The sequence below is a fragment of the Oncorhynchus clarkii genome, chromosome 4 (assembly GCF_045791955.1).
Source record: "Oncorhynchus clarkii lewisi isolate Uvic-CL-2024 chromosome 4, UVic_Ocla_1.0, whole genome shotgun sequence".
NCBI classification, from domain to species: Eukaryota; Metazoa; Chordata; class Actinopteri; order Salmoniformes; family Salmonidae; genus Oncorhynchus; species Oncorhynchus clarkii.
In genome coordinates this window covers 36489241-36514496 of record NC_092150.1, presented here as the reverse complement: position 1 = coordinate 36514496, position 25256 = coordinate 36489241, and the positions used below count along the sequence as shown (strand labels likewise).

The following is a 25256-nucleotide window of genomic DNA, read 5'->3' as shown; positions in this document are numbered from 1 at the left end:
TAAAACACGTTAGGAAATGGTCCAGACTGACTCAGGTTCTATTTCCTCAGGAGGTTGAGTCAACGGCCAACTACAGAAGAGCTGGAACAGAGAAACATACTCAAACGTAAGTAGCACAGACTAGATAGGCAGAAGACACACTTCCATTTCTTACAAAATTGACAAAGTGTCTATTCTATTATGTTCTATTCTAACCTGTCTCTCCCTCTCTCCCCTATCTTAGGCCACAATGAGCTGGAGGAGCAGGAGGAGATGAGGGAGCTCAAGAAACGCCTGTCGAGAAAGGTGAGAGAGGGGAGGGTGAGAGAGGGGAGGAAGAGGCTAAGAGGGGGGAATTAGGTATCAATTTCCATTACATGACAGACAGACCATTGGAAATATGAGTGGGTGTGTGGTGACCCTCAATCACCACACAAACACAGCTGGCAGGTCCAAGGCATAAACGACATAAGCGCCTGCTTAGGTCCCTGCGGCCGCTAGGGGGCCCCAGACCCAAAATACTGTTATTTTTGTACAAAAAAAATTGGAATGCAGTCATGTTCTCTTCGACAGACTATGCATTATATTGACCAGATACTCTCGTGGCCACTCTAAAGATGAAACTAAATGTCTTAAAAAATAGAAAGCAGTGGGGATGAGGCAAGTTCAAGTGGGACCATTCTAGCCAATGAGAGGGCTATATGCTTTTGAACAACTGGCAAAACGCCGATATATCGTATTTTTTCTCAAAGTTGCCAGGATGTCACGCGTCCTACACTCGTAACAACCTAAGAATTCCAAAATGTCTATTCGATCAAATAAGCCAATCAATTTTTTTAAAACTAAAACGCCACCTGCTGGAGAAGACAGATTTTGGGCCCGGTTGTTCCTCTCACTTTGCCTCTTCCTCTCTGTCGCAACTTACTGTTGAGAGTTACAATAGTAGATAGAATACACAAGGTGCAATTTTGAAATTTGGTTGTGCATCAGCCGTGTTTCTCTTGTTATGTCAGTCATTGCCAGACACCAACAACATTTTGCTTTGAGCCCCCAAAAGACTTGGGCCGGCCCTGCACACACACACTCTGATAACCCTTTTTCCCCCTGTACCCAGTTGAGTCAGAGGCCCACGGTGGAGGAGTTGAGGGAAGCTAAGATCCTGACCCGCTTCAGTGACTACGTAGAGGTTGCTGACGCTCAGGACTACGACAGGAGGGCAGACAAACCCTGGACACGACTCACAGCTGCTGATAAGGTAATAACACTCGCATGCATGTGTGTGTGTACACACACATACACAAATGCACAGTTATGCAAATACTGTTTTCCCCCGACTGATCTCTGGCTCTGTTTGTCCCTCTTAGGCTGCCATACGTAAAGAACTCAATGAATTTAAAAACACAGAGATGGAAGTGCATGAGGGTAGTCGCCATCTCACCAGGTATGTACTGTATGTCACAGCCATACTACAAGCTGCAATACAACACAAAGACACTAGCCCATACCTCAAGCTGTATACAGTAACTATTTGAAGAGTTTAATTCCAAAACCCTATATATACATTTTCAGAAATGTTGGCAAATGAGCTTTTATTGTTTAAAGAAATTCTGAAAGAGATTGGTGTGCTTTTTCACTACCTACTCATGGCATGGGGTTGTTCAATGACAGATATGTATTTGTTTAAAATGTATCACTTGGTGGTTTCATTTCAGCGTCATTTTAGTTTTTTTGCTAAATACTATATATCCACAATAAATAGTCCTGCTAGGTTATACACAGTCAAATGTAGTAAATAACGGGGGAAAAATGTATGAATAAATGTACAAATGTTACATTTGTGACAGCCATATTTAAATGTTTTTTTTAAATAATTCAATACAGTAATATGAGATATGTATGTAAAACATTTGTCATTTAGCAGATGCTCTTATCCAGAGTGGCTTACAGTAAGTGCATTCATCTTAAGATAGCTGGGTGAGACAACCACATATCACAGTCAAATATACAGGATACGAAGATTCCATTCCATCTAAACAATTAAAATAGCATTTAGCAAAAAAAGCCAATTTTCATACACCTCTAAAAATCTATTAATAAGAAATCTGAGAACAGTAATATTTTACACACACATGAAGGTACCCAGAAGCAATAATTTCTGATGAGAAAACACAAGTGTTTAAAATTGGTGGATATAGCGTTTTGGAAAAAACTTCAATTAGCTCTCTCTCTGTCTCCCTTTCTCTGTCCTGTAGGTTTCATCGACCGTAGTTCTTCTTCTGCCATCTTTTACAATAACCTCAAGTGCTGGATCGCAAACTACTGCCTCTGTGTACCACACCCCTTCGCTTCCAGACCAGAACACAACAAGACCAGAACTGGACCAGAACCACACTAGAACCAGAGTAGAACATGTACTGAAACTGACCGGAAACGTAATCTGAACCTGGAGGGGTGTGTGTACAGAACTGGACCAGAACCACACTAGAACCAGAGTAGAACATGTACTGAAACTGACCGGAAACGTAATCTGAACCTGGAGGGGTGTGTGTACAGAACTGGACCAGAACCACACTAGAACCAGAGTAGAACATGTACTGAAACTGACCGGAAACGTAATCTGAACCTGGAGGGGGGTGTGTACAGAACTGGACCAGAACCACACTAGAACCAGAGTAGAACATGTACTGAAACTGACCGGAAACGTAATCTGAACCTGGAGGGGTGTGTGTACAGAACTGGACCAGAACCACACTAGAACCAGAGTAGAACATGTACTGAAACTGACCGGAAACGTAATCTGAACCTGGAGGGGTGTGTGTACAGAACTGGACCAGAACCACACTAGAACCAGAGTAGAACATGTACTGAAACTGACCGGAAACGTAATCTGAACCTGGAGGGGTGTGTGTACAGAACTGGGCAGCTGACACTACTCCAGGCTCCAGTGTTGACCCAAAATATGTGCCAATATCTAGAGAGGGCAGACTGGACCAATCACAACAGTATCTTGGTTCTGTGTTTATAGAGAGGTCACAGTGTGGCCATGTTGGGGTTGTGGAGAGGGAGCATCGTACACATGGAGAGAGATTGATGGAAAGCACTGGATGGACTGACTGACTGGGTTCTCCTCTAAACGGAGATTATATGGACTAAAACGTATTGTTTTTAACAGCCTTTTATTATCCTTTTTAATTATGAAGATAGTTCATGTGTTTACTTTACTGCACTTTAGTTTTTGACGGTACTCTACGGAGGGGTTATGGTACTCTATTCCTATATCTGTGCCAACAAGACTTTGGGATTGTGGGAGATTGAGTTTGGGAGGGCATCCGTAAGGAATACAGAGAGACATCCAACAACTGATTGGTTCAAAAATGATTATCCTCCATTGGTTAATGTTCCTGCCTTTTTAATACTTTTTGGTACATTATTAGTTTGACTATTTTCCATTGTGGGCTGCTGTTTCCAAAACAGAGGGACAAAACCCTTTTAATCTGATAGTACTGCAGAATAGGATTCTGTAATAAGTGTGTTGTGGTTAGTACTATTTTACAATACCGTACACGGTATGTGCTATTCTGAAGGAAACTGTAGTAGAAGAATATGATCGGAATATTTACCTCTAAAAACGTTGAAATACAACACAAAACTCTCCTGTCCATGTTGTGTTCATGTTGGGATATTGAAATGTGAACCAAGCAATAATTGAACTTTTATTTCCTCCATCTGTCTGTCTTTCTGGGCTGCATTCAAGTGAACAAGTACTGGGAACATTTCAGAGAGCTACCCGCTCAATACCAAATACACTTTGAAATGCTGTTGTGATCTTGATTGCAACCCAGATCATCATTATTACTGTTGAGAGTTCTGCAACCCTCTGTATAGTGTCACTGTGCCTGTTGTATTGTTTACAGGGATGAAAACATTGCCAAATGTACTTTGTTTGAATGACATTTGATCAAGTATGTTGTCAATATAATGTTTCAGTAGCGTGCTCCATAGACTGGTAAGTATCAGTTCTGAATGGAATGGAATTGTTAAATTTCTCAATGTTCTCAAAACAGGAATTGTATGGTTCCACCTGGTTTGGCCTCATAGTGGAGAACCTATATTAGACCACCCTTTGGCTGTGAATGAAAGTACAGTACCACCTTTTGCTCACAAGAAGCCAGACACCTCAAAATACAAGGAAAAACATTATTATTATTTTTTTTTTTACAATGAACACATGCAGTTGATGAGTTGGTCTTGATCGTTTAGTCTGAACCCTTTGACTTGTGGTGTGTGTGTGTGTGTGTGCGTACATGTTCATTAGGCACAAAACAGGAAAATGTTTTACAACGGAGTTAACACGACCCAAGACTCAGTGTTGTTTCCCTGTGCCTCTCTCCTGTATCCAAACTAACAAAAGAGGACACTCTTTGTATAATATATGTACATAATACAAAATAAACTTAAATATTTAAATATGAATTTAAATATGTTTTTCTTTTTTGTACAGAAGGAAACTGCATGTGATGATTGTTAACTATTTGTTCATCTTCTATAGCCCTGTTTATACCTGGTTCTAACTTGGGTCCTTTGTCCGGATCTTGTCCAAATTCTGGTTATGCCCACATTATTAGGCAGGTGTAGAAAATCAAAAGACACATTGTGATCTGATTGTGATCAGATCATTCTTCCCACTTCCGGAGGTAGTCAGGCATGCATTGTGTAGAAAGATCTGGACAGAGAAACCATTTAAATCATTGTTTTTCTGCCGTCTAAAATCATTACCAGGTGGCACCATTGACTGATTACATCAACATATCTTACAATAAATAAATATTATTTTGAAAGAATAACTGTGAAGTAATTTGAATAAAGGAAGGAAATCTGGTCACAACCAAGACAGTGGACAGATAAGACATTTTAATAGCCTGTGTAGACACATTTCTGGAAATGTGGGCACAATCAGAATGTAGAAAAGATCAGGACAACCAACCTATGAAAGCACCAGGTATAAATGGGGCTTGTGATGTATGCAGTTTCTTATATAAAGGAAATATATATAAAACAACTTTTAAAAACGTTCATAACTGCTTTTCTATTTTCTTTTCTATTTTCTTCTCTATTCCATATATACAGTGGTGTACGAAATGATTGACACCCTGGATAAAGATGAGCAAAATTACTGTATAAAATAAATAATTAAAATATTAAGATATATTGTAATGCTCCAAAAATTGGGAAATTATATTATTTTATACTAAGTAATAATCTTTTTTTCAAAAATAGGTAGGGGTCAAAATCATTGACACCTATGTTTTTAATACCTTTAAATACCTCACATTGCAAAGATAACAACACTGAGCCTTTTTCTAAAATATTTTATACACATACACCATGTGTATAAAATATTTCAGAAAAAGGCTCAGCGTTCGTAAATTCACTCAGGCTATCTACTCTGATTTCAAAACATTCCTCTGAGTGTGCCAGAGTGCAGAATAACTGAGGAGTTTACGAACGTGCATCACCTGTTGAATATGACTGGTGTCAGTAAATGTCGGCAAAAGAACGTAATTAAATTGTTGCCAGCAGCAGTTACAGTCAAAAGGAGTCTGTATTGAATACATGCCCACATCAGGGGAGATACCTATTTACACAATCCCTAGCTGCTGGGCTGCTCAGTCCTGGCCCTGGGGGTCTGTCGTACTGTTGGTTGTCACTCTGGCCTTGGCTTAACACACCTGAAACCAATAATGAATATTTCACTAAGATCCTAAAGATGAGTGGGGTATGTTGGGTTGGGGCGCTGCAGGGCCATGGACCTCTAGGGGCAGGACGGGGTGACCCAGATTTATTGTGTACAAAAAGAGCTCTACAGAATTATTAGGCCTATGATATTGTATGGAGGATGTACTTTTTGTGTGTGTTAATGTGCAGGTATATGGGTGCTTTTATTAAAATGTGGTTTTTCAAACCTTTCCTCTTGAGACAAAAAAAGATGGGAAGGAAGTTGTTGGGGAGAGAGTAGAGTGATTGACTAGACTGGTGGGGGTGGTGGGGTCAGGCATGCAGGCGGCTCGGGCTGGCTGGGTGGCCTGGCTACAATTTGATATAGAGGATGTCTTAATATGGACAATCAAAAGTTACATCTTTGTACTTTATTTGTGAGAGTTGTTAGGCTATTGGTTAAAGGTGCAACACAATATTGATGATTGAATTATCATTGATCTAGTTCAGTCTTATCAATCAATAAACATATGTAATAAGGATCTCTTACCCAGTGGTGGAAAAAGTACTCATTTGTCATACTTGAGTAAAAGTAAAGATACCTTAACAGAAAATGACTTGAGTAAAAGTGAAAGTCACCCAGTAAAATACTACTTCAGTAGAAGTCTTAAAGTATTTGTTTTTAAATATACTTAAGTGTCAAAAGTAAATGGAATTGCTAAAAATGTACTTAAGTATATTAAATAAATCATTTCAAATTCCTTATATTAATCAAACAATTTTCTTGTTTTTTTTATATTGATGGATAGCCAGGGGCACATGCCAACACTCAGACATAATTTACAAACAATGCATTTGTGTTTAGTGAGTCCGCCAGATCAGAGGCAGTAGGGATGAGCAGGGACGTTCTCTTGATAAGTGTGCGAATTGGACAATTTTCCTGTCACAATATAACGAGTACTTTTGGGTGTCAGGGAAAATGTAGTAAAAGTAAAAAGTACATTATTTTCTTTAGGAATGCAGTGAAGTAAAAGTAGCCAAAAATATAAATAGTCAAGTAAATTACAGATACCTCAAACGACTTAAGTAGTACTTTAAAGTATTTTTTACTTAAGTACTTTACACCACTGCTCTTACCTAGCCTGATGATTGTGGGCATTTTTGCTTACTTTTTGTTCTAAATAGAGACAGCTATAGGGCCATGGGTCATATTAGATAGTGTAGAAATGTAGGAAATTAGCTGCCCAATTTAAAAAAAAAATGGCATTAAAACAGACCACAGGCAAGTTACACCCCCTCCACTTCTAAAACCAGACCTGCGCCTCTTACTGATAGTGATGCTAATGTTAACTAAACAAACACTGTTAGCTACCTACATTAATAGTTAAGAGCTGTTTTTATGAAAACATTGAGAAAACGGGATTGTAAATGTATTTGAGAAAGTGTTTGCTATTGCCATAATGTATTTAGTGTGAAGTTTTATTTTTCAGCTTTCTTTAGAGCTGTCCCTGCATTGTCAAATACTCTATTCTGATTTCTGTTCTTTACTTTTCAGAGAAAGTCATATATCTGCTGCATCATGGGTTGTAGGTGAAGACCTTAAGGGAGGCTGCAGAAACTAACTAAAGGAAGCTTCTTGGCAGGGAAAAAAAACACATTGGAATAAATAATACAATTTAGAGTTAAATCCTTTGTTTTTGTTGGAAAGATTGTTTTACAATCATGTTTTTATTCATTGTATTTTGAATAACTTGTAGAAAATACACTTTATGACACCGTCAAGAAGCATTATGACTTATGTTTTATTTTATGTTTATTTCATATAAGCCAGATAGGCCTATCACATACATGCCCTTATGTCAGTCATCAGCCACAAAGAGGGTGTCTTGTCCTGCTCCTGAAAACTGCTCCTGCATTTATCCCAGTCATCAGCAACAGAGTATTGGGGTAGGTGCATGTTTGACATCAATGTATGTGCAATTACAATGATATTTTAATATGTAACATTTTTGAAAATGTTATTTAAAACATAAACATACGGTTTACAAGCAGGCTATGGTGTAATGGATTGGTTCGCCTTGTGTGGGAGTTTGTGGGTTTTGATACTTTTGTAGGTGTCATAACCAGACCAAAAAATAACGCAATATATTGCCGCATTCACATGCTAGTCAGAACTAGGAAACCAGATAGCAAATCGGATATTTCTGAGTTTCCTCATTCCGACTAGCACTTAAACGCGGCATATGTCACAACAGATCTATCTAGATATGTCTTGACAGTGTTATGACCATATTATGACAAGTTATGTCAGCTGTTACAGCAGTGGTGGGTTTGGCATCGAAATGACCCAGAAACCAGCTACACCAATGTGTCAGAGGAAACACTATTCAACTAATGACTGAAGTCAGCCTGCAGGTGCCTGGCCCGGCACAAGGAGTCGCTAGAGTGCGATGAACCAAATAAAGATAATCTCAGTCTCTGGACTTAAAACTAATTTAAAACATATGGTTTGAATTGAAGAGGGCAGCCCATAAGCACATAGGATATCAAGGATCTGGAAGGATTCGGTCTAAGATCCCTCCCAATATGTTCTCCAACACATAAAACACTTTAGAAAAGGTTCAGTGTCATTATCCTATTGAAAACAGGGGTGTCAATGATTCTCTCTCTTTGAGAAAAAAAAGTATTACTTGTTAAACAAAATCTCTACCTCTGAGCAATTGTATGAGTACACTTTTTTTTGTTGCATACAATATAGCTCAGTATTTGAATTATTTTATGAAGTTATTTTTTATCAAGTGTCAATTTCAGATCCCACCGTATATAACTTTACTTCCCTTCACTAACTGAAATCAAACTGTTTTCATAATAGAAATAGAAGAGTATTATATATCTGGTTTTAATTCACTCAACTTTCTCTGTCATTAAAATGCATGTTTATTGATATATAAATACATGATTCAGCTGTGATCTTCTGCTAGATGTTCACATGTCAAGCAAAGCCACCTCCAAATTCCTTCCTTTGGGACACATGTTCAAGGAAATGGGCTTCATTACAAGGAGTCTGAACTGAGTAGGTTGGAGGAGTTGACAAGCATGGTTGGAATTGACAAGACAAACAGATCTGAGACCAGGCCATAAATATAGTGGATTGCTGCTACGATCCAAACCTGTCTGCTTAGTAAACCTCCCTAAGCACAGGTTTAGGACCAGTTTCCCCATAGAAACAACCATAGTAACCTCAACCATGACAGGCCCTGGACCAGCCCTTTGTACTGTACAGTCATTAATTTTATCCATTGGGTCCAAGCTCAATGTATGTTGTGTTAGTGGCAGAGGACTGGATGTTCTCCTGTTAACCCTTTACACTCATGGGAATTGGCCTATATGGATAAGGATAAATTGAAATTTTTCTTACAGAAGAATATGAAAATGGTAGCAGTTGAACAGGAACAGTTTGGAGATTATGGAAAAAGTATTAGACCAAAGTGAGGACAACAGTTCACCTGACACAACACTGAATCCAAATAACACTTGATTTGATGTGCATTTTTACATATAGTACCAGTCAAAAGTTTGGACACACCTACTCATTCCAGGATTTTTCTGTATTTTTACAATTTTCTACATTGTAGAATAATAGTGAAGACATCAAAACTATGAAATAACACATATACGGAATCATGTAGTAACCAAAAAAAGTGTTAAACAAATCAAAAAATATATTTTAGATTCTTCAAAGTAGCCATCCTTTGCCTTGATGAAAGCTTTGCTCACTCTTGGCATTCTCTCAACCAGCTTCATGAAGTAGTCACCTGGAATTCGTTTCAATTAACAGGTGTGCCTTGCTTAAAGTTAATTTGTGGAATTGATTTCCTTCTTAATGCGTTTGAGCCAATCAGTTGTGTTGTGACAAGGTAGGGGTGGTATACAGCAGATGATATTTTACCAAATAGGGCCAAGTCCATATTATAGCAAGAACAGTTCAAATAAGCAAAGAGAAACGACAGTCCATCATTACTTTAAGACATGAAGGTCAGTCAATGCAGAACATTTCAAGAACTTTGAAAGTTTAAAGTGCAGTCGCAAAAACCATCAAGCGCTATGATGAAACTGGCTCTCATTATGACCGCCACAGGAAGGGAAGACCCAGAGTTACCTCTGCTGCAGAGGACAAGTTAAAGAGCTAACTGCACCTCAGATTGCAGCATAAATAAATGCTTCCCAGAGTTCAAGTAACAGACACATCTAAACATCAACTGTTCAGAGGAGACTGTGTGAAATCAGGCCTTCATGTTCAAATTGCTGCAAAGAAACCACTACTAAAAAGGACACCAATAAGAAGAAGAGAAGAAACATGAGCATTGGACATTAGACCGGTGGAAATCTGTCCTTTGGTCTGATAAGCCCAAGAGATGTTTGGTCCCAACCGCAGTGTCTTTGTGAGACGCAAAGTAGGTGAACGGTTGATCTCTGCATGTGTGGTTTCCACAGTGAAGCATGGAGTAGGAGCATGGAGGAAGTGTGATAGTGTGGTGTGGAGGGGGGGTGCTTCGCTGGTGACACTGTTAGTGATGTATTTAGAATTCAAGGCGCACTTAACCAGCATGGCTACCACAGCATTCTGCAGCGATACGCCATCCCATCTGGTTTGCGGTTAGTGTGACTATCATTTGTTTTTCAACAGGACCATGACCCAACACACCTCTAGGCTGTGTAAGGACTATTTGACCAAGAAGAGAGTGATGGAGTGCTGCATCAGATGACCTGGCCTCCACAATCACACGACCTCAACCCAATTGAGATGGTTTGGGATGAGTTGGACCGCAGAGTCAAGGAAAAGCAGCCTACAAGTGCTCAGCATATGTGAGAATTCCTTCAAGACGGTTGGAAAAGCATTCCCCATGAAGCTGGTTGAGAGAATGCCAAGAGTGTGCAAAGCTGTCAAAGACAAAGGGTGGCTACTTTGAAGAATCTAAAATATATTTTGATTTGTTTAACACTTTTTTGGTTCCATATGCATTATTTCATAGTTTATGTCTTCACTATTATTCTACAATGAAAAAAATAATCAAAATAAAGAAAAACCCTTGAATGAGTAGGTGTGTCCAAACTTTTTACTAGTACTGTATGCTGCTAGTAACATTTGCGTCACATTTGTTGAAAACTACATCTGAAAATGCTCTTGATACATTCAGTAACACAATAAGAATATTCCTGGAAAATGTGGGGTAGGTAACACATAAGACAAATAAATTACAAGGGTTTGAGTGAGAGGATTAACAGGTATCTCCAAGTGGCCACACCTTTCTAAAGGGTGCACAGTTTCTAAGTAATTTCAATGCACTTTTATGATTTAAAGAAGAGTCTTCAATTATAAGGTGAGCTCTCCTAGCTGTGCCATTCAGGAACTAGAGCAGCAAGCACACCTGTAGTTATTTTGTTTGGAACAACATTGCATCCCCGCAAATCACACAATTACAGTTACTTACGCAATCCAAAATGGTCAATTATAAATCGCAATCTGAGTCAGGTGGGCATCATTTCAAAGCCTGTTCCATTGTCAACATGACTAGAAAAGGTATAAAATACGATATTACAGTGTTAGACAAAGACATTATAAAAGGTTTTCACAATGCAATTCAGGGAAACGGATCAGAATTTTGGTGCGCATAGAAAGGAGTCATGAGCGCATTCAGGTGCGTGCGCTGTGGCAAATTTTCTTCACAATAGAGAAACCGAGGATCATTCTGTTCAGAATAACCCAGGGTATGACGGCATGTCATCTTGTAACTGTACATAAAACAGTGATCATAAAACTTGTCTTATACAGTGTCAATGTTTATGACATGGAAATGTGAAGTGCACATTTTCGACTCAAGGGTGTTTGGCTTGCTTGTATGACATCAATTTGGTATTTATTATAAATCCTCAAAGTTTCATCTTTCAAAATATACTGAATAAATATATAAACGCAACATGTAAAGTGTTGGTCCCATATTTGATAAGTGGAATTAAAAGATCCCCAAAATTTTCCATATGCACGAAAAGCTTATTTCTCCTCAATTTTGGGCACAATTTTTTTTACCTCCCTGCTAGTGAGCATTTCTCTTTGCCGAGATAATCCAGCCACTTGACAGGTGTGGCATATCAATAAGCTGATTAAGCAGCATGATCATTACACATGGTGTGGGCAGGCATAAGCTATGGACAATGAACACAATTCCGCAGACCACATGTAACTACGCCAGCCCAGGACCTCCACAATCGGCTTCTTCACCTGCGGGATCGTCTGAGACCAGCCTCCTGGACAGCTGATGAAACTGAGGAGTATTTCTGTCTGTAATAAAGCTCTTTTGTGGGGAAAAACTCATTTTGATTGACTGGACCTGGCCCCCCAGTGGGTGGGCCTATGCCCTCCCAGGCCCACCCATGGCTGCACCCCTGCCCAGTCATGTAAAACCCATAGATTAGGGCCTAATATATTTATTTAAATTGACTGATTTCCTTATATGAACTGTAACTCTGTAAAATCTTTTAAATTGTTTCATGTTGCGTTATTATTTTTTTCAGTATACATAGAATCCTCTTAATTTACAGCATTTCCCTCAAAAGTTGCCCAATTAGCGGGAGGGATGGGGGCAACTTCTTGTCGTGCGAGGTGCTCAAGTTCAAAACGGCTGTCAGTCAAAACCCATACAGCGAAGTGAAGCGCAGAGCCAGAGCTCTGATGTCATGTTACTGTACAGCCATTGCGTTTCCAATTTAGGCATTTAACATTGCCCAAATCTGTCATTTTCTGCAACGGGGTACTGCCCTTCCCCACCTGGACAAAGGGAACAGCTATGTGAGAATGTTGTTCATTGACTACAGCTCAGTGTTCAACATCATAGTGCTCTCAAAGCTCAACACTAAGCTAAGGACCCTGGGACTGAACACCTCCCTTTGCAACCGGATCCTGGATTTCCTGACAGGCTGCTCCCAGGTGCTGATGGTAGGCATCAACACATTCGCCACACTTACCCTCAACACGGTGGTTCCTCAGGGGCACTTCCAGTCAGAGGTTGAAAAGACTTGGCATGGAGGCTGAAAAGATTTGGCATGGGCCCTCAGATCCTCAAAAAGTTCTACAGCTATACCACTGAGCATCTTGACTGGCTGCATCACCGCCTGGTATGTCAATTTCTTGGCATTCAAGTGCAAGGCTCTGCAGAGGGTAGTGCGTACAGCTCAGTACATCACTGGGGCTGAGCTCCCTGCCATCCAGGACCTCTATACCAGGCACTCATCACATACACTGCTGCTACTGTTTACTATCTATACTGTTGTCTAGTCACTTTATTCCTAGTTATATGAACATATCTACCTCAATTACCTTATACCCCTGCAGATCTACTTGGAACTGGCACCGTGTGTGTATATAGACATATTATTACTTTTATATTATTTCTCTATGCTCTTTCTCTCTGCATTGTTTGGAAGGGCCCGTAAGAAACCATTGCACTGCTAGTCCACATCTGTTGTTTTACGAAGTATGTGACAAATAAATGTGATTGATTTGAGTCCAAGCGTATCCCAATGTCAATGTCAACCCCATCAAGAGGGTCCGGCAGGAGACCTGTGATCCTATACAGAGTGCATGGGGGTGCCACAGTACTTGTGCCACAGGTCAATGGCCTTAGTCACTATTGCGTCAGTGTTCTCTTGGGGCATCTGGTAGTAGAGGAGAAAAACAAATCAATGTGATTGGTAGACAAAAAGGGGAGAAAAGCCTCAAACCTCCAGCGGATCCTATGATGATGACGTCACTCACGTTGCACAGGATGCTGACCACTCCCTCCGGTCTGCTGGTCCCCATCACCACAATCTTGTAGCTAAGAAGGATCTCCATGGCAACGAAGACCAGGATCTTACAGGACCCGCTGATCACCTTGTCCCACACCCTGAAAGAGCAGAATACATGACATGAGTCAGAACGCCAGCATAGAGAGATGAGTTTCCTGAAAGCGTCATAGCTAACATGGTACATGACTTCTCAAAGTCCCAGACCTACACAACTCACAGAATAGCAAAGTGCTTCATGCAACAAATGTGGTTTGTTGATGCAAAGATTACACCTCTCACGCCTGTGTGGCTGGGTTGTTGAGAGAAACAAGCCTCAGTGTGCCTAACCTCTGCAGGCTGGACTCAGGCAGGCAGCCAGCAAAGCAGCGCCTGAACCACAGGCTGTATGGCAGCATGGCGAGGGCCCCAGTATTCTTCAGATGGTTCAGTAGCCGGGGCTCCTCCACACTCAGGTAGTGCTCCAGACTCTTGGGCTAAACCAACCGGACACAGATGGGGGGGGTAGATGTGTTGAGAGGTAGATGCAGTGTACACATCAGCTACATGTACAATTTTTATGTTGGATATTTGACTATAACAGTAACAACAATGAGCAAGGCAACACCATACAACAAGTGTAATCCAGACCACCCCTTTCATCCCCTTACCCACCCTCCAATCCACTGCTCACCAGGTGGGGAATGGAGTCTCCAAACTTATTGTTGAACTGGTTGACAAAGCTCTTGATCAGCCAATAACAATCCATAGGGTCTTCTACGATCTCCTCCATGGCTCGAGCTATGGACAGGAAGTCCTCATCCTCCTCGTCCTGAAACAGAGACACACCCGTCAGTCTCACACATAAATAGCCTATCCTACTGAGAACAAAGAATAAAGTGAAATTAAGTTCCTGAGTAGGACCAGGCAAGTTTCAAGTATTAATGTCACGGGCACAAGTACAGTGAAATTACTTTCTTGCAAGCTTTAAACCCGACAACGGAGTAATCAATGTCAATGCATTGATAACAAATAACCTGAGGTTGAACAAAACACACAAGTAATAAAAATAAGAAGAACACGAGAAGTAAGTAAGCTGGATACAGGGTCAGTTCCAATACAATATGTACAACGTGTAGGGATACTGGCAGAGGTAAGTTGCACGTTCAGAACAAGAGCCTGATTTAATTTAATCTCCCACTCCAACTGTTTACGTTCTGTTACTTTAAAATATGCAAAGAAAGGCCCAGTGCAGTCAAAAACGTGATTTTCCTGTGGTTCATATACAGCGCCCTCCATAAGTATTGGGACAGTGAAGAATTTTGGGTTATTTTGGCTCTATACTCTAAGAGTTTGGATTTGAAATCAATCAATGACTAGGAGGTTAAAGTGCAAATGGTCAGCTTTCATTTGAGGGTGTGTTTATCCATTTTGGGTGAACCGTTTAGAAATTACAACACTTTTTGTACATTGTCCCCCCATTTAAGGGGAGCAAAAGTATTGGGACAAATGAACTTACATGTGTATTAAAGTAGTAAAAAGGTAAGTATTTGGCACGCAATGACTACATCAAGCTTGTGACTCAACAAATTTGTTAGATGCATTTGCTCTTTGTTTTGGTTGTGTTGCAGATGATATTGTGCCCAATATTAATTAATGGTAAATAATGCATTGTGTCATTTTGGAGTCACTTTAAAAGTAAATAAGAATGGAATGTGTTTCTAAACACTTCTACATTAATGTGGATGCTACCATGATTACAGATAATCCTGAATGAATCGTTAATAATGATGAGTGAGAAAGTTAGACGCACAAATATCATACCCCCAAGACATGCTAACCGCTCACCATTACAATAACAGAACAGGGGGAGGTTACCATTTTTGTTTTTTGGGGGGGGGGGGGTATGATAGTTCACGATTTGATATTGCGATAAAAACAGCTGTATTGGACCTTTAAATTATTATTTTATATATATATATATATATTTATTTATTTTTAAATTTAAAGGCCCCTCTTATTCTCTCTCTCTCTCTCTCCTCTTACCGGGGCTGAGGTATCAGAGCGTCTGGGCAGCACTTGGCTCTCCAGCTGGAACATGCGTAGGTACACCTGCGTCTGGGGAGTGGCCATGTGGACAAACCTCATCACCTTCAGGGCCTCCAACACATCCTGGTACTGTTCCCGCCTGTACCCTCCCACCAGGGAGTGGGAGTCACTGTGGGGAGGAAGGATACCTAGAGACAGACACAGGGTGGGTCACATCAGCAAGTCACTGCAGCGGGTTGGTCTGTCAGACGGATCTGTCGAGTGTATGTGTGTCTGGAGAGAAATAGGGTTTTCTATGGGCTGAGAGGCGGGCTGGCATGTGAAATATGCTCTGAATCCTGTGGGTAGCCTGAGTTAAAAGACTTACCCAACAGCACTTTCCATACATGGATCCTGTACATTGAGGGCAGAGGGAATCTCTGACTGAAAGTGCTCAGCTTCTCCACGTCTGACGAAGGAACACAAAAAACGCATACGAACAGACTTGGAGGTAGAAGCAGAGCAGCAGTGATAATAACAATGATGTACCCATTGTAACAGTAGCAGTACTGTAATGTACATACCCAGTGGGTTGTCCTTCAGTAATATCTCCAGTGATTTCTTCTCCTCCACCCCTCTGAAGCCCACCTTCTCATAATAGGCGGAACGGAAGTTCCTCTGAGGGTCCTCAGCCATACTGTCACCTGGAAAAGCACAGTGTTAAAGAAGGGTCATTTATTGATAGCATCTCCTGAAAATGACATCAAAACCACAGCACACTTACTTTGTCGGGCACTGGCAGGCTTAGATCGCTAAAGATACTTAGCCTAACGCCATCATCTCTACGGACACTTGAGTTAACATTAAGGGCAAATCCGCAATAATGGAATTACGCTAAGACTCGGATTTCTCACTTAAAAATGTATAACAAACAAAAACCATTGATTTCAAGGTTTAACAATCCACACAACTCTATGCACAACGGCTACTTTGAACAATTTACACAGTAAATCAAAACTATAAAAACATTTATTGCAGATGCAAAGTTTAGTAACAGAATTACGGTAAAGTCTCACTATTGTATTCTGTTACCAAACTTTGTATCTGCACAGTTCTTCCTGTAAATGTGTTTTTGAAAAATGTTCAAAGTAGCCCTTGTGCAAATAGTTCTACGGTTTGTTAAACTGAAAATCACTGGTTTTTGTTTGGTATACATTTTACAAGTGATTCACCGTAACATTACGATGGAATTCCATGGCAGGTTAGCTAGATTATAATAGAACACTGATAAAACACTACATGATCTACATTGAAATGTAATATAGATTGTGAGACAACACCTCTTCATTTTTAGCTTGCAGCAAGGTTGAGAACATTTTACTCTGGTTCCCTGAAAGTTCTCCTGGGAGGTTGTAGTAACGCTCCGAGAAGAGAAATTATAGGCTATTGAAGGTATTTAAATAACTTTCAGGGAACTAAAATGTTGTCAGAACCTCCCTGCAACCTAAATATTTACGTTTCCAGAAAAGACAACATTTCTGTTTCACAGAACGTTTAAAAGGTCCCGAACAGTGAAAATCAAATTGATTGATATTTGGATGAAACCAGTTCAAAGTTGGGTGACCCAAGTATGAGAAATGACTGTAGCTGGTATATTGATCAAATTTGATCAAAAAGTTATTGGTCCCCAGGGCCTCCCGAGTGGCGTAGCTGTCTAAGGCACTGCATCGTCACAACAGACCTGGGTTTGATATCAGGCTGTGTCACAGCCGGCCGTGACCGGGACACCCATGAGGGGATGCACAATTGGCCCAGCGTCGTCCAGGTTAGGGGAGGGCGGCTGGGATGTCCTTGGCCCATCGCGCTCTAGCGACTCCTTGTGGCGGGCCAGGAGCCTGCACGCTGACTTCGGTCGCCAGATGTACGGTGTTTCCTCCGACACATTGTTGCGGCTGGCTTCCGGGTTAAGCGAGCAATGTCAAGAAAAAGTAATTAAAGAAGCAATAAAACTGGCCTTCTTTAAACTAGTTGAGTATCTGGAGCATCAGCGGGTTCGATTACAGACTCAAAATGGCCAGGAACTTTCTTCTGAAACTCGTGAATCTATTCTGTTCTGATAAATACACACACACACACACATAACTTGGCTTAAGGAGGCAGGCATTACCAAGGATTTACCGCTGTCCTCCCAATCCACACAGAAATGCATACAAAGCTCTCCATCACCCTCCATTTGGCAAATCTGACCAGTGCATCAACGGATTCGTCCCCACAGTGACCGTACACATATCCCAACCATAAGCCATCGATTACGGGTAACATCATCACTGAGCTAAAGGCAGTACAAACTTTTTTGCCCGCTTTGGGACAAACAGTGCCACTGACACGGCCTGCAACGAAAAAGCTGCCCAGTGACATCAGCCTACCAGACAAGCTAAATGCCTTCTATGCTCGCTTTGAAGCAAGCAACACTGAACCATGCATGAGAGCAGCAGCTGTTCCAGACAACTGTGGGATCAGGCTCTCCATAGCCGATGTGACTAAGACCTTTAAACAGGTTAACATTCACAAGGCCCCCCCCCCATTTAAAAATAATGCTTTTTATTAATTGATGGAAAAAAAGTGCTCCAACATCAAAGGCAAATATACTTCATAGGCTAATAAATCCACAAGCTGCTTGGAAATTAGTGTCGGGTGAGTATGTTTCTATTTTTACTCACGCAAAAGACGCAAGGCCATCATAAGGGACTTCAGCTAAAATGTACGTCCCGACAGGGCAAAATATTGTGTTGATTATCCCGGTGTCCAGTGTGCCCGCCGAGGGGAATCTTTCTCCAAAACAGGGTAAAGACGCCTTCTTGATGACAAAGTAACGAAGCTGATGTGCACGCAAGCTGCACCCATGCGTTGGACAGTTTTGATTTCCCAACAGCAGGGGCTCACTTTGAGCAGGCCAAGGTCTGCCGCAAACGCAAGTAAATTAGAGGCAAATTATTGTGTTCGTCAGGCCCGGTCCTAGCAGTTCTGCTGCCGCCCTAGGCAACATCAACATATCTCACTATTAGTATAAAGATTTGGAATGGATTGATAGACTAGAATAGAGTAATAATTTGTATAATGCGTAATTGGTACATTTCAGTTGAGCTTATTTCAGTGGAACTTGGAAATGAAACGAGTGAGATGATTTCAGCTTTGTAAACAAGTACTTTCATAAAAACATGACGCGGGCCTCGTTTCACAGGAGAATAAGATTAATCTCAATGAATTTTGTTTATTTACACTACCGTTCAAAAGTTTGGGGTCACTTAGAAATGTCCTTGTTTTCCATGAAAACATACATGAAATTAGTTGCAAAATGAATAGGAAATATAGTCAAGACGTTGACAAGATTACACTTTTATTATTTAAATAAAAAAATAATTGTGTCCTTCAAAGAATCGTCCATTTGCAGCAATTACAGCAATGCAGACCTTTGGCATTCTAGTTGTCAGTTTATTGAGGTAGTCTGAAGAGATTTCAACCCCATGCTTCCTGAAGCACCTCCCAAAAATTGGATTGGCTTGATGGACACTTCTTACGTACCCTACGGTCAAGCTGCTCCCACAGCAGCTCAATAGGGTTGAGATCCAGTGACTGTGCTGGCCACTCCATTATAGACAGAATACCAGCTGACTGCTTCTTCCCTAAATAGTTCTTGCATAGTTTGGAGCTGTGATTTGGGTCATTGTTCTGTTGTAGGAGGAAACTGGCTCAAATTAAGTGCCGTCCACAGGGTATGACATGGCGTTGCAAAATGGAGTGACAGCCTTCCTTCTTCAAGATCCCTTTTACCCTGTACAAATCTCCCACTTTACCACCACCAAAGCACCCCCAGATCATCACATTGCCCCCACCATGCTTGACAGATGGCGTCAAGCACTCCTCCAGCATCTTTTCGTTTTTTCTGAGTCTCACAAATGTTCTTCTTTGTGATTTGAACACCTCAAACTTTAGATTTGTCTGTCCATAACACTTTTTTCCAATCTTTCTCTGTCCAGTGTCTGTGTTCTTTTGCCCATCTTAATATTTTATTTTTATTGGCCAGTCTGAGACTTGGCTTTTTCTTTGCAACTCTGCCTAGAAGGCCAGCATCCCGAAGTCACCTCTTCACTGTTGACGTTGAGACTGGTGTTTTGGGGTACTATTTAATGAAGCTGCCAGTTGAGGACTTGTGAGGCGTCTGTTTCTCAAACTAGACATTCTACTGTACTTGTCCTCTTGCTCAGTTGTGCACCTGAACCTCCCACTCCTCTTTTTATTTTGGCTAGAGCCAGTTTGCGCTGTTCTGTGAAGGGAGTAGTAACCAGCTTAGTACGAGATCTTCAGTTTCTTGGTAATTTTTCGCATTTAAGAGCCTTCATTTCTCAGATCAAGTATAGACTGATGAGTTTCAGAAGAAAGTACTTTGTTTCTGCTCATTTTGAGCCTGTAATCGAACCCACAAATGCTGATGCTACAGATACTCAACTAGTCTAAAGAAGGCCAGTTGTATTGCTTCTTCAACCAGCACAACAGTTTTCAGCTGTGCTAACATTATTGCAAAAGGGGTTTCTAATGATCAATTGGCCTTTTAAAATGATAAACTTGGCTTAGCTAACACAACATGCCATAGGAACACAGGAGTGATGGTTGCTGACAATGGGCCTCTGTAGATATTTCATTTACAACATTAACAATGTATTTCTGATCAATTTGATGTTATTTTAAAAATGGACCAAAAAAAATGTTTTTTTCTTTCAAAACAAGGACATTTCTAAGTGACCCCAAACTTTTGAATGGTAGTGTACAAATCAAATTTGATTGTCCAATATCAGTTTTATAATTTTCCACTGATGTGATGCTGAATCGCAGCGGGATGGGGAGTGGGGAGGGCAGGCCCAGTGATGGCTAGACGGAATCCAGCTTTTGTCAAAATCAACATAATTTTTTGCATTTTAGCTAATTCTCCTAACCTGCGGCGTAACTTCTCCTAATCAGCTACGAAAAGGCAAATCTGACATCAATTTGACAAAAGCTGGAACACTTCTATCCATGACCGGCCTGACCTGGTGCTTGTAAACAGCCATGTTTTATTATTTATTAGGCCTAATTAAAATGTTCAAGCCTAGGCTAAATTAGAGAGGCCTAGATGATATTAGAAAAAATGCCGTTTTGTTATTTCTTAATGAAAATGTTCATACAAATATCCTAAAGGACAGGTTGTTCCCTGCCACTGAGAAACATCCCACAGCATGATGCTGGCACCACCATGCTTCACCATAGGGATGGTGACAGGTTTCCTCTAGAAATTACGCTTGACATTCAGGCCAAAGAGTTCAATCTTGGTTTCATCACACCAGCGAATCTTGTTTCTCATGGTCTGAGAGTCTTTTGGTGCCTTTTGGCAAACTCCAAGCGGGCTGTTGTATGCCTTTTACTGAGGAGCGGCTTCCGTCTGGCCACTCTACCATAAAGACCTGACTGGTGGAGTGCTATAAAAATGGTTTCCTTCTGGAAGGTTCTCCCATCTCCAAAGAGGAACTCTAAAGCTCTGTCAGATTGACCATCGGGTTCTCGGTCACCTCCCTAACCAAGGCCCTTCCCTCCGATTGCTTAGTTTGGCCGGGCAGCCAGCTTTAGCAAGAGTCTTGGTGGTTCCAAACGTCTTCCATTTAAGAATGATGGAGGCCACTGTGTTCTTGGGGACCTTCAATGCTGCAGACATGGGTTGGTACCCTTCCCCAGATCTGTACAGTGCCTTGCAAAAGTATTTACCCCCTTGGCATTATTCCTATTTTGTTGCAACCTGTAATTTTAATTGATTTTTATTTGGATATCATGAAATGGACATACACAAAATAGTCCAAATTGGTGAAGTGAAATTAAAAGAATGGCTTGCTTCAAACATATGAGTGGTTTAGGAGGAAACATGTAAATGTCTATGAATGGCCTCAATCCAATTGAGAATATGTGGTATGACTTAAAGATTGCTGTACATCAGCGGAACCCATCCAACTTGAAGGAGCTGGAGCACTTTTGCCTTGAAGAATGAGTCCAATCAAGTTATAGAAACATCTCAAGGATGATCAATGGAAACAGGATGCAACTGAGCTCAATTTCGAGTCTCATAGCAAAGGGTCTGAATAATTTTGTAAATAAGGTTTTTTTTTTATATACATTTGCAAGAAATTCTAAAAACCTGTTTTCGCTTTGACATTATGGGGTACTGTGTGTAGATGGCTGAATATTTATTTTATTTAATTCATTTTAGAAAAAGGCTGTAACGTAACAAAATGTGAAAAAGGTCAAGGGGTCTGAATACTTTCCAAAGGCACTGTATGTCTAAGCTTCTAAGGTGCAGAAGTTGCTTTACAAAATATGGCAAAGAAGTCTATCAGTCAACTGTATTCTATAATTACACTGAACTAAAATATAAACGCAGATGTAAAGTGTTGGTCTCATGTATCATGTGCTGGAAAAAAAAAAAAGTCCCAGAAATTTTTCATATGCACAAAAAGCTTATTTCTCTCAAATTTTGTGCACACATTTGTTTACATCCCTGTTAGTAAGCATTTCGCCATTGCCAAGAGGCATATCAATTTTGTCACACAACACAATGCCACATATGTCTCAAGTTGAGGGAGTGTGCAATTGGCATGCTGACTGCAGGAATGTCCACCAGAGCTGTTGCCAGACAATTGAATGTTAATTTCTCTACCATATGCCACTTCTAACGTTGTTTTAGAGAATTTGGCAGTAATCGGCCTCACAATCGGCCTCACAACCGCAGACCACGTGTAACCACACCACCCCAGGACCTCCTCACCTGCGGGATCGTCTGAGACCAGCCACCCAGACAGCTGGTTTGCAAAACCAAAGAATCTCTGCACAAACTGTCATGGTATGGGCTATGGGTATAAGCTACGGACAATGAACACAATTACATTTTATCAATGGCAATTTTAATGCACAGAGATACCGTGATGATATCCTGTTGTGCCATTCATCCGCCGCCATCACCTCATGTTTCAGCATGATAATGCAAGGCCCCATGTCGCAAGGATCTGTACACAATTCCTGGAAGCTGAAAATATCCCAGTTTTTCCATGGCCTGCATGCTCACCAGACATGTCAATCATTGAGCATGTTTGGGCAGCTCTGGATTGTAAAACAGCGTGTTCCAGTTCCTGCCAAAATCCAGCAAGTTCGCACAGCCATGGAAGAGGAGAGGGACAACATTTCACAGGCCACAATCAACAGCCTGATCAACTCCATGCAACAATAGATTTGCAGCACCACATGAGGCAAATGGTGGTCACACCAGAAACAGACTGGTTCTGATCAACATGCCTACCTTTCTTTTAAGGTACTGTATCTGTGACCAGGAGATAGAATAGAATACAACTTTATTGGCCATCCAGGATGGCCATTTTTCTTCGGCATCACCTTCCATTAAAATAATGACACACCTACATTCTCACATCATACACATGTAAACCAGTCAGTCCATCATGTTGCATACTCTAACAACATAGATGCATATCTGTATTCCAAGTCATGTGAAATCCATAGATTAGGGCCTAATAAATTTATTTCATTTCACTAACTTCCTTATATGAACTGTCACCCAGTAAAATCTTTGAAATTGTTGCATGTTGCGTTTATATTTCAAATCAAATGTTATTTGTCACATGCGCCAAATGCAACAGGTGTAGTAGACCTTACCGTGAAACACTTACATACAAGCCTTGAACCAACAATGCAGTTAAGAAAAATATTTACTGAATAAAGTTTTTTTAAATAGCAACAATAAAATAACAGTAACGAGGCTATAGGTACTGAGTCAATGTGCGGTGGTTCAGGTTAGTTGAGGTAATTGCAGTAATATGTACAGTACCAGTCAAAAGTTGATGTCTTCACTATTATTCTACAATGTAGAAAATAGTAAATATAAAGAAAAACCTTGAAATGTGTAGGTATCCAAACTTTTGACTAGTACTATACATGTAGGTTGGGGTAAAGTGACTATGTATAGATAATAGATCATAAACAGCGAGTAGCAGCAGTGATTATCTGTTTTTTTTGTTCAGTGTAATTACAAAACAATAGAAATGCAATTGTGTATTGCTGCTGTTTGTCTGCTATCCAACAGACCATGAATAGCTCTGTTGACCATAAGAGAGAGCATTTTTCAGAGAAAATGGGTTGAGTCATGCCAATTAGGATCTGGATGACATGTGGCCCATTGTTTCACTTGTCATCAATGACATGTGGCCCATTGTTTATCTTGGTACCTGGAAACGACCACATGGGCAATTCCAATAACTGTCAGTCAATGCGATCTCATGAATATAAACTGCCACCCCACTCAGCATTTCCTTAAGGTTTCCTGATAGTTAAAGATCCAAGAAAGCATACCATTTCTTCAATTCTGACCATTTTAATAGCTTAAAAATATTATGGGTGATGTGTTGGTCATTCAAATGCTATTTTTACCTGAGAAATAGGATGACTGTGCGGGACCTTTATGGGTTAAGGTTCGTTTTAGGTAAGGTTTATAGTTAAGGTTAGAGGTTAAAGTTAGGCTTAGGGTATGGACGTCCCAAGGATCCATGATAGCCCTAAATTGGGATTTCTAGTATTTTCTGTGACAGTGTTAAAATGACACTTTACTGAAAACCATTAAACTGTTGGATGAATAACGTAACAGAAGTACAGTTTACTGTTAAAATGTGCTTTATGTCAAGCTTATTTAGCCTCCTACCTTGTTGTACCCGTGGGCCTCACCGCATCCACGTCCTTTCCAGCTTGCAGTCACCGGGGAAGGAGCTCTGAAGCCGGGCGCGACCTACACGACTGTCTGCAACCTGCTAGCTATCGCTCTAGCTAGATTCTGTAACCACTATTGGTACATCTCCTTCTCATATAAGTATATCAACGTCACTATGCAAGCAATGGAACCCAAGCTAGCAATACCAAAGATGTTTGAATAACAGAAATCACATGCCCAGCAATGAGAAAGTGAAACGCAGGCTATTGATCCATTCATAACATGTTGACCATTTCCTCATCGACAGCACGTGCAACCAGCAGATGGCAATGAACATTATATTATTTGCTGTAGTTACAGATGTCTGCCAATAGAGGGTGTACTGTAGCTGGGTAACAAACATTCAATGTTACTTTTATTTATTTTATTTAACCTTTATTTAACTAGGCAAGTCAGTTAAGAACACGTTATTTACAATGACGGCCTACACTACGGTCTACTGCCATTCTATACCGACGCTACATGTAAAGTGTTGATCCCATGTTTCATGAGAAAAAATAAAATATCCCAGAAATGTTTCATTCTCATAAAAATCTGTAAAAATCTAAAAGATTTGTGCACAGATTTGTTTACATCCATGTTAGTGAACATTTCTCCTTTGCCAATATAATCTTTCCACCTGACAGATGTGGCATATCAAGATAATGATTAAACAGCATGATCATTACACAGGTGCACCTTATGCTGGGGAAAATAAAAGTCACTCTAAAATGTGCAGTTTTGTCACACAACACACACTTTGGAGGGAGCGTTCAATTGGCATGCTGACTGCAGGAATGTCCACCAGAGCTGTTGCTAGATAATTGAATGTTCATTTCTCTACCATAAGTCACCTCCAACGTCATTTTAGAGAATTTGGCAGTAT

The 25256-nt window shown here is 40.5% G+C and overlaps 2 protein-coding genes across 4 annotated transcripts in view; one reads left to right on the top strand and one right to left on the bottom strand.

The window, feature by feature from the left end:
- Positions 1-2461, top strand: part of LOC139406768 (phosphatase and actin regulator 1) — a 77631-nt gene extending 75170 nt beyond the window's left edge. For all 3 annotated transcript variants that reach the window (XM_071149789.1, XM_071149790.1, XM_071149788.1), the window contains exons 9-13: positions 51-106; positions 224-285; positions 1094-1234; positions 1344-1420; positions 2232-2461. In XM_071149789.1, the coding sequence (XP_071005890.1) occupies positions 51-106; positions 224-285; positions 1094-1234; positions 1344-1420; positions 2232-2247 (352 nt within the window). In that variant the 3' untranslated portion in view covers positions 2248-2461. The remainder of the gene's footprint in view (positions 1-50; positions 107-223; positions 286-1093; positions 1235-1343; positions 1421-2231) is intronic.
- Positions 2462-10797: 8336 nt separating this feature from the next.
- Positions 10798-24662, bottom strand: LOC139406767 (TBC1 domain family, member 7). The gene is made up of 8 exons (XM_071149786.1): positions 24326-24662; positions 16128-16247; positions 15932-16012; positions 15562-15752; positions 14210-14347; positions 13867-14012; positions 13508-13637; positions 10798-13407 (listed from the first exon to the last, which is right to left on the bottom strand). The coding sequence occupies exons 2-8, from the start codon at positions 16237-16239 to the stop codon at positions 13321-13323; spliced, it is 885 nt and encodes a 294-aa protein (XP_071005887.1). The 5' UTR covers positions 16240-16247; positions 24326-24662; the 3' UTR covers positions 10798-13320.
- Positions 24663-25256: the final 594 nt, after the last annotated feature.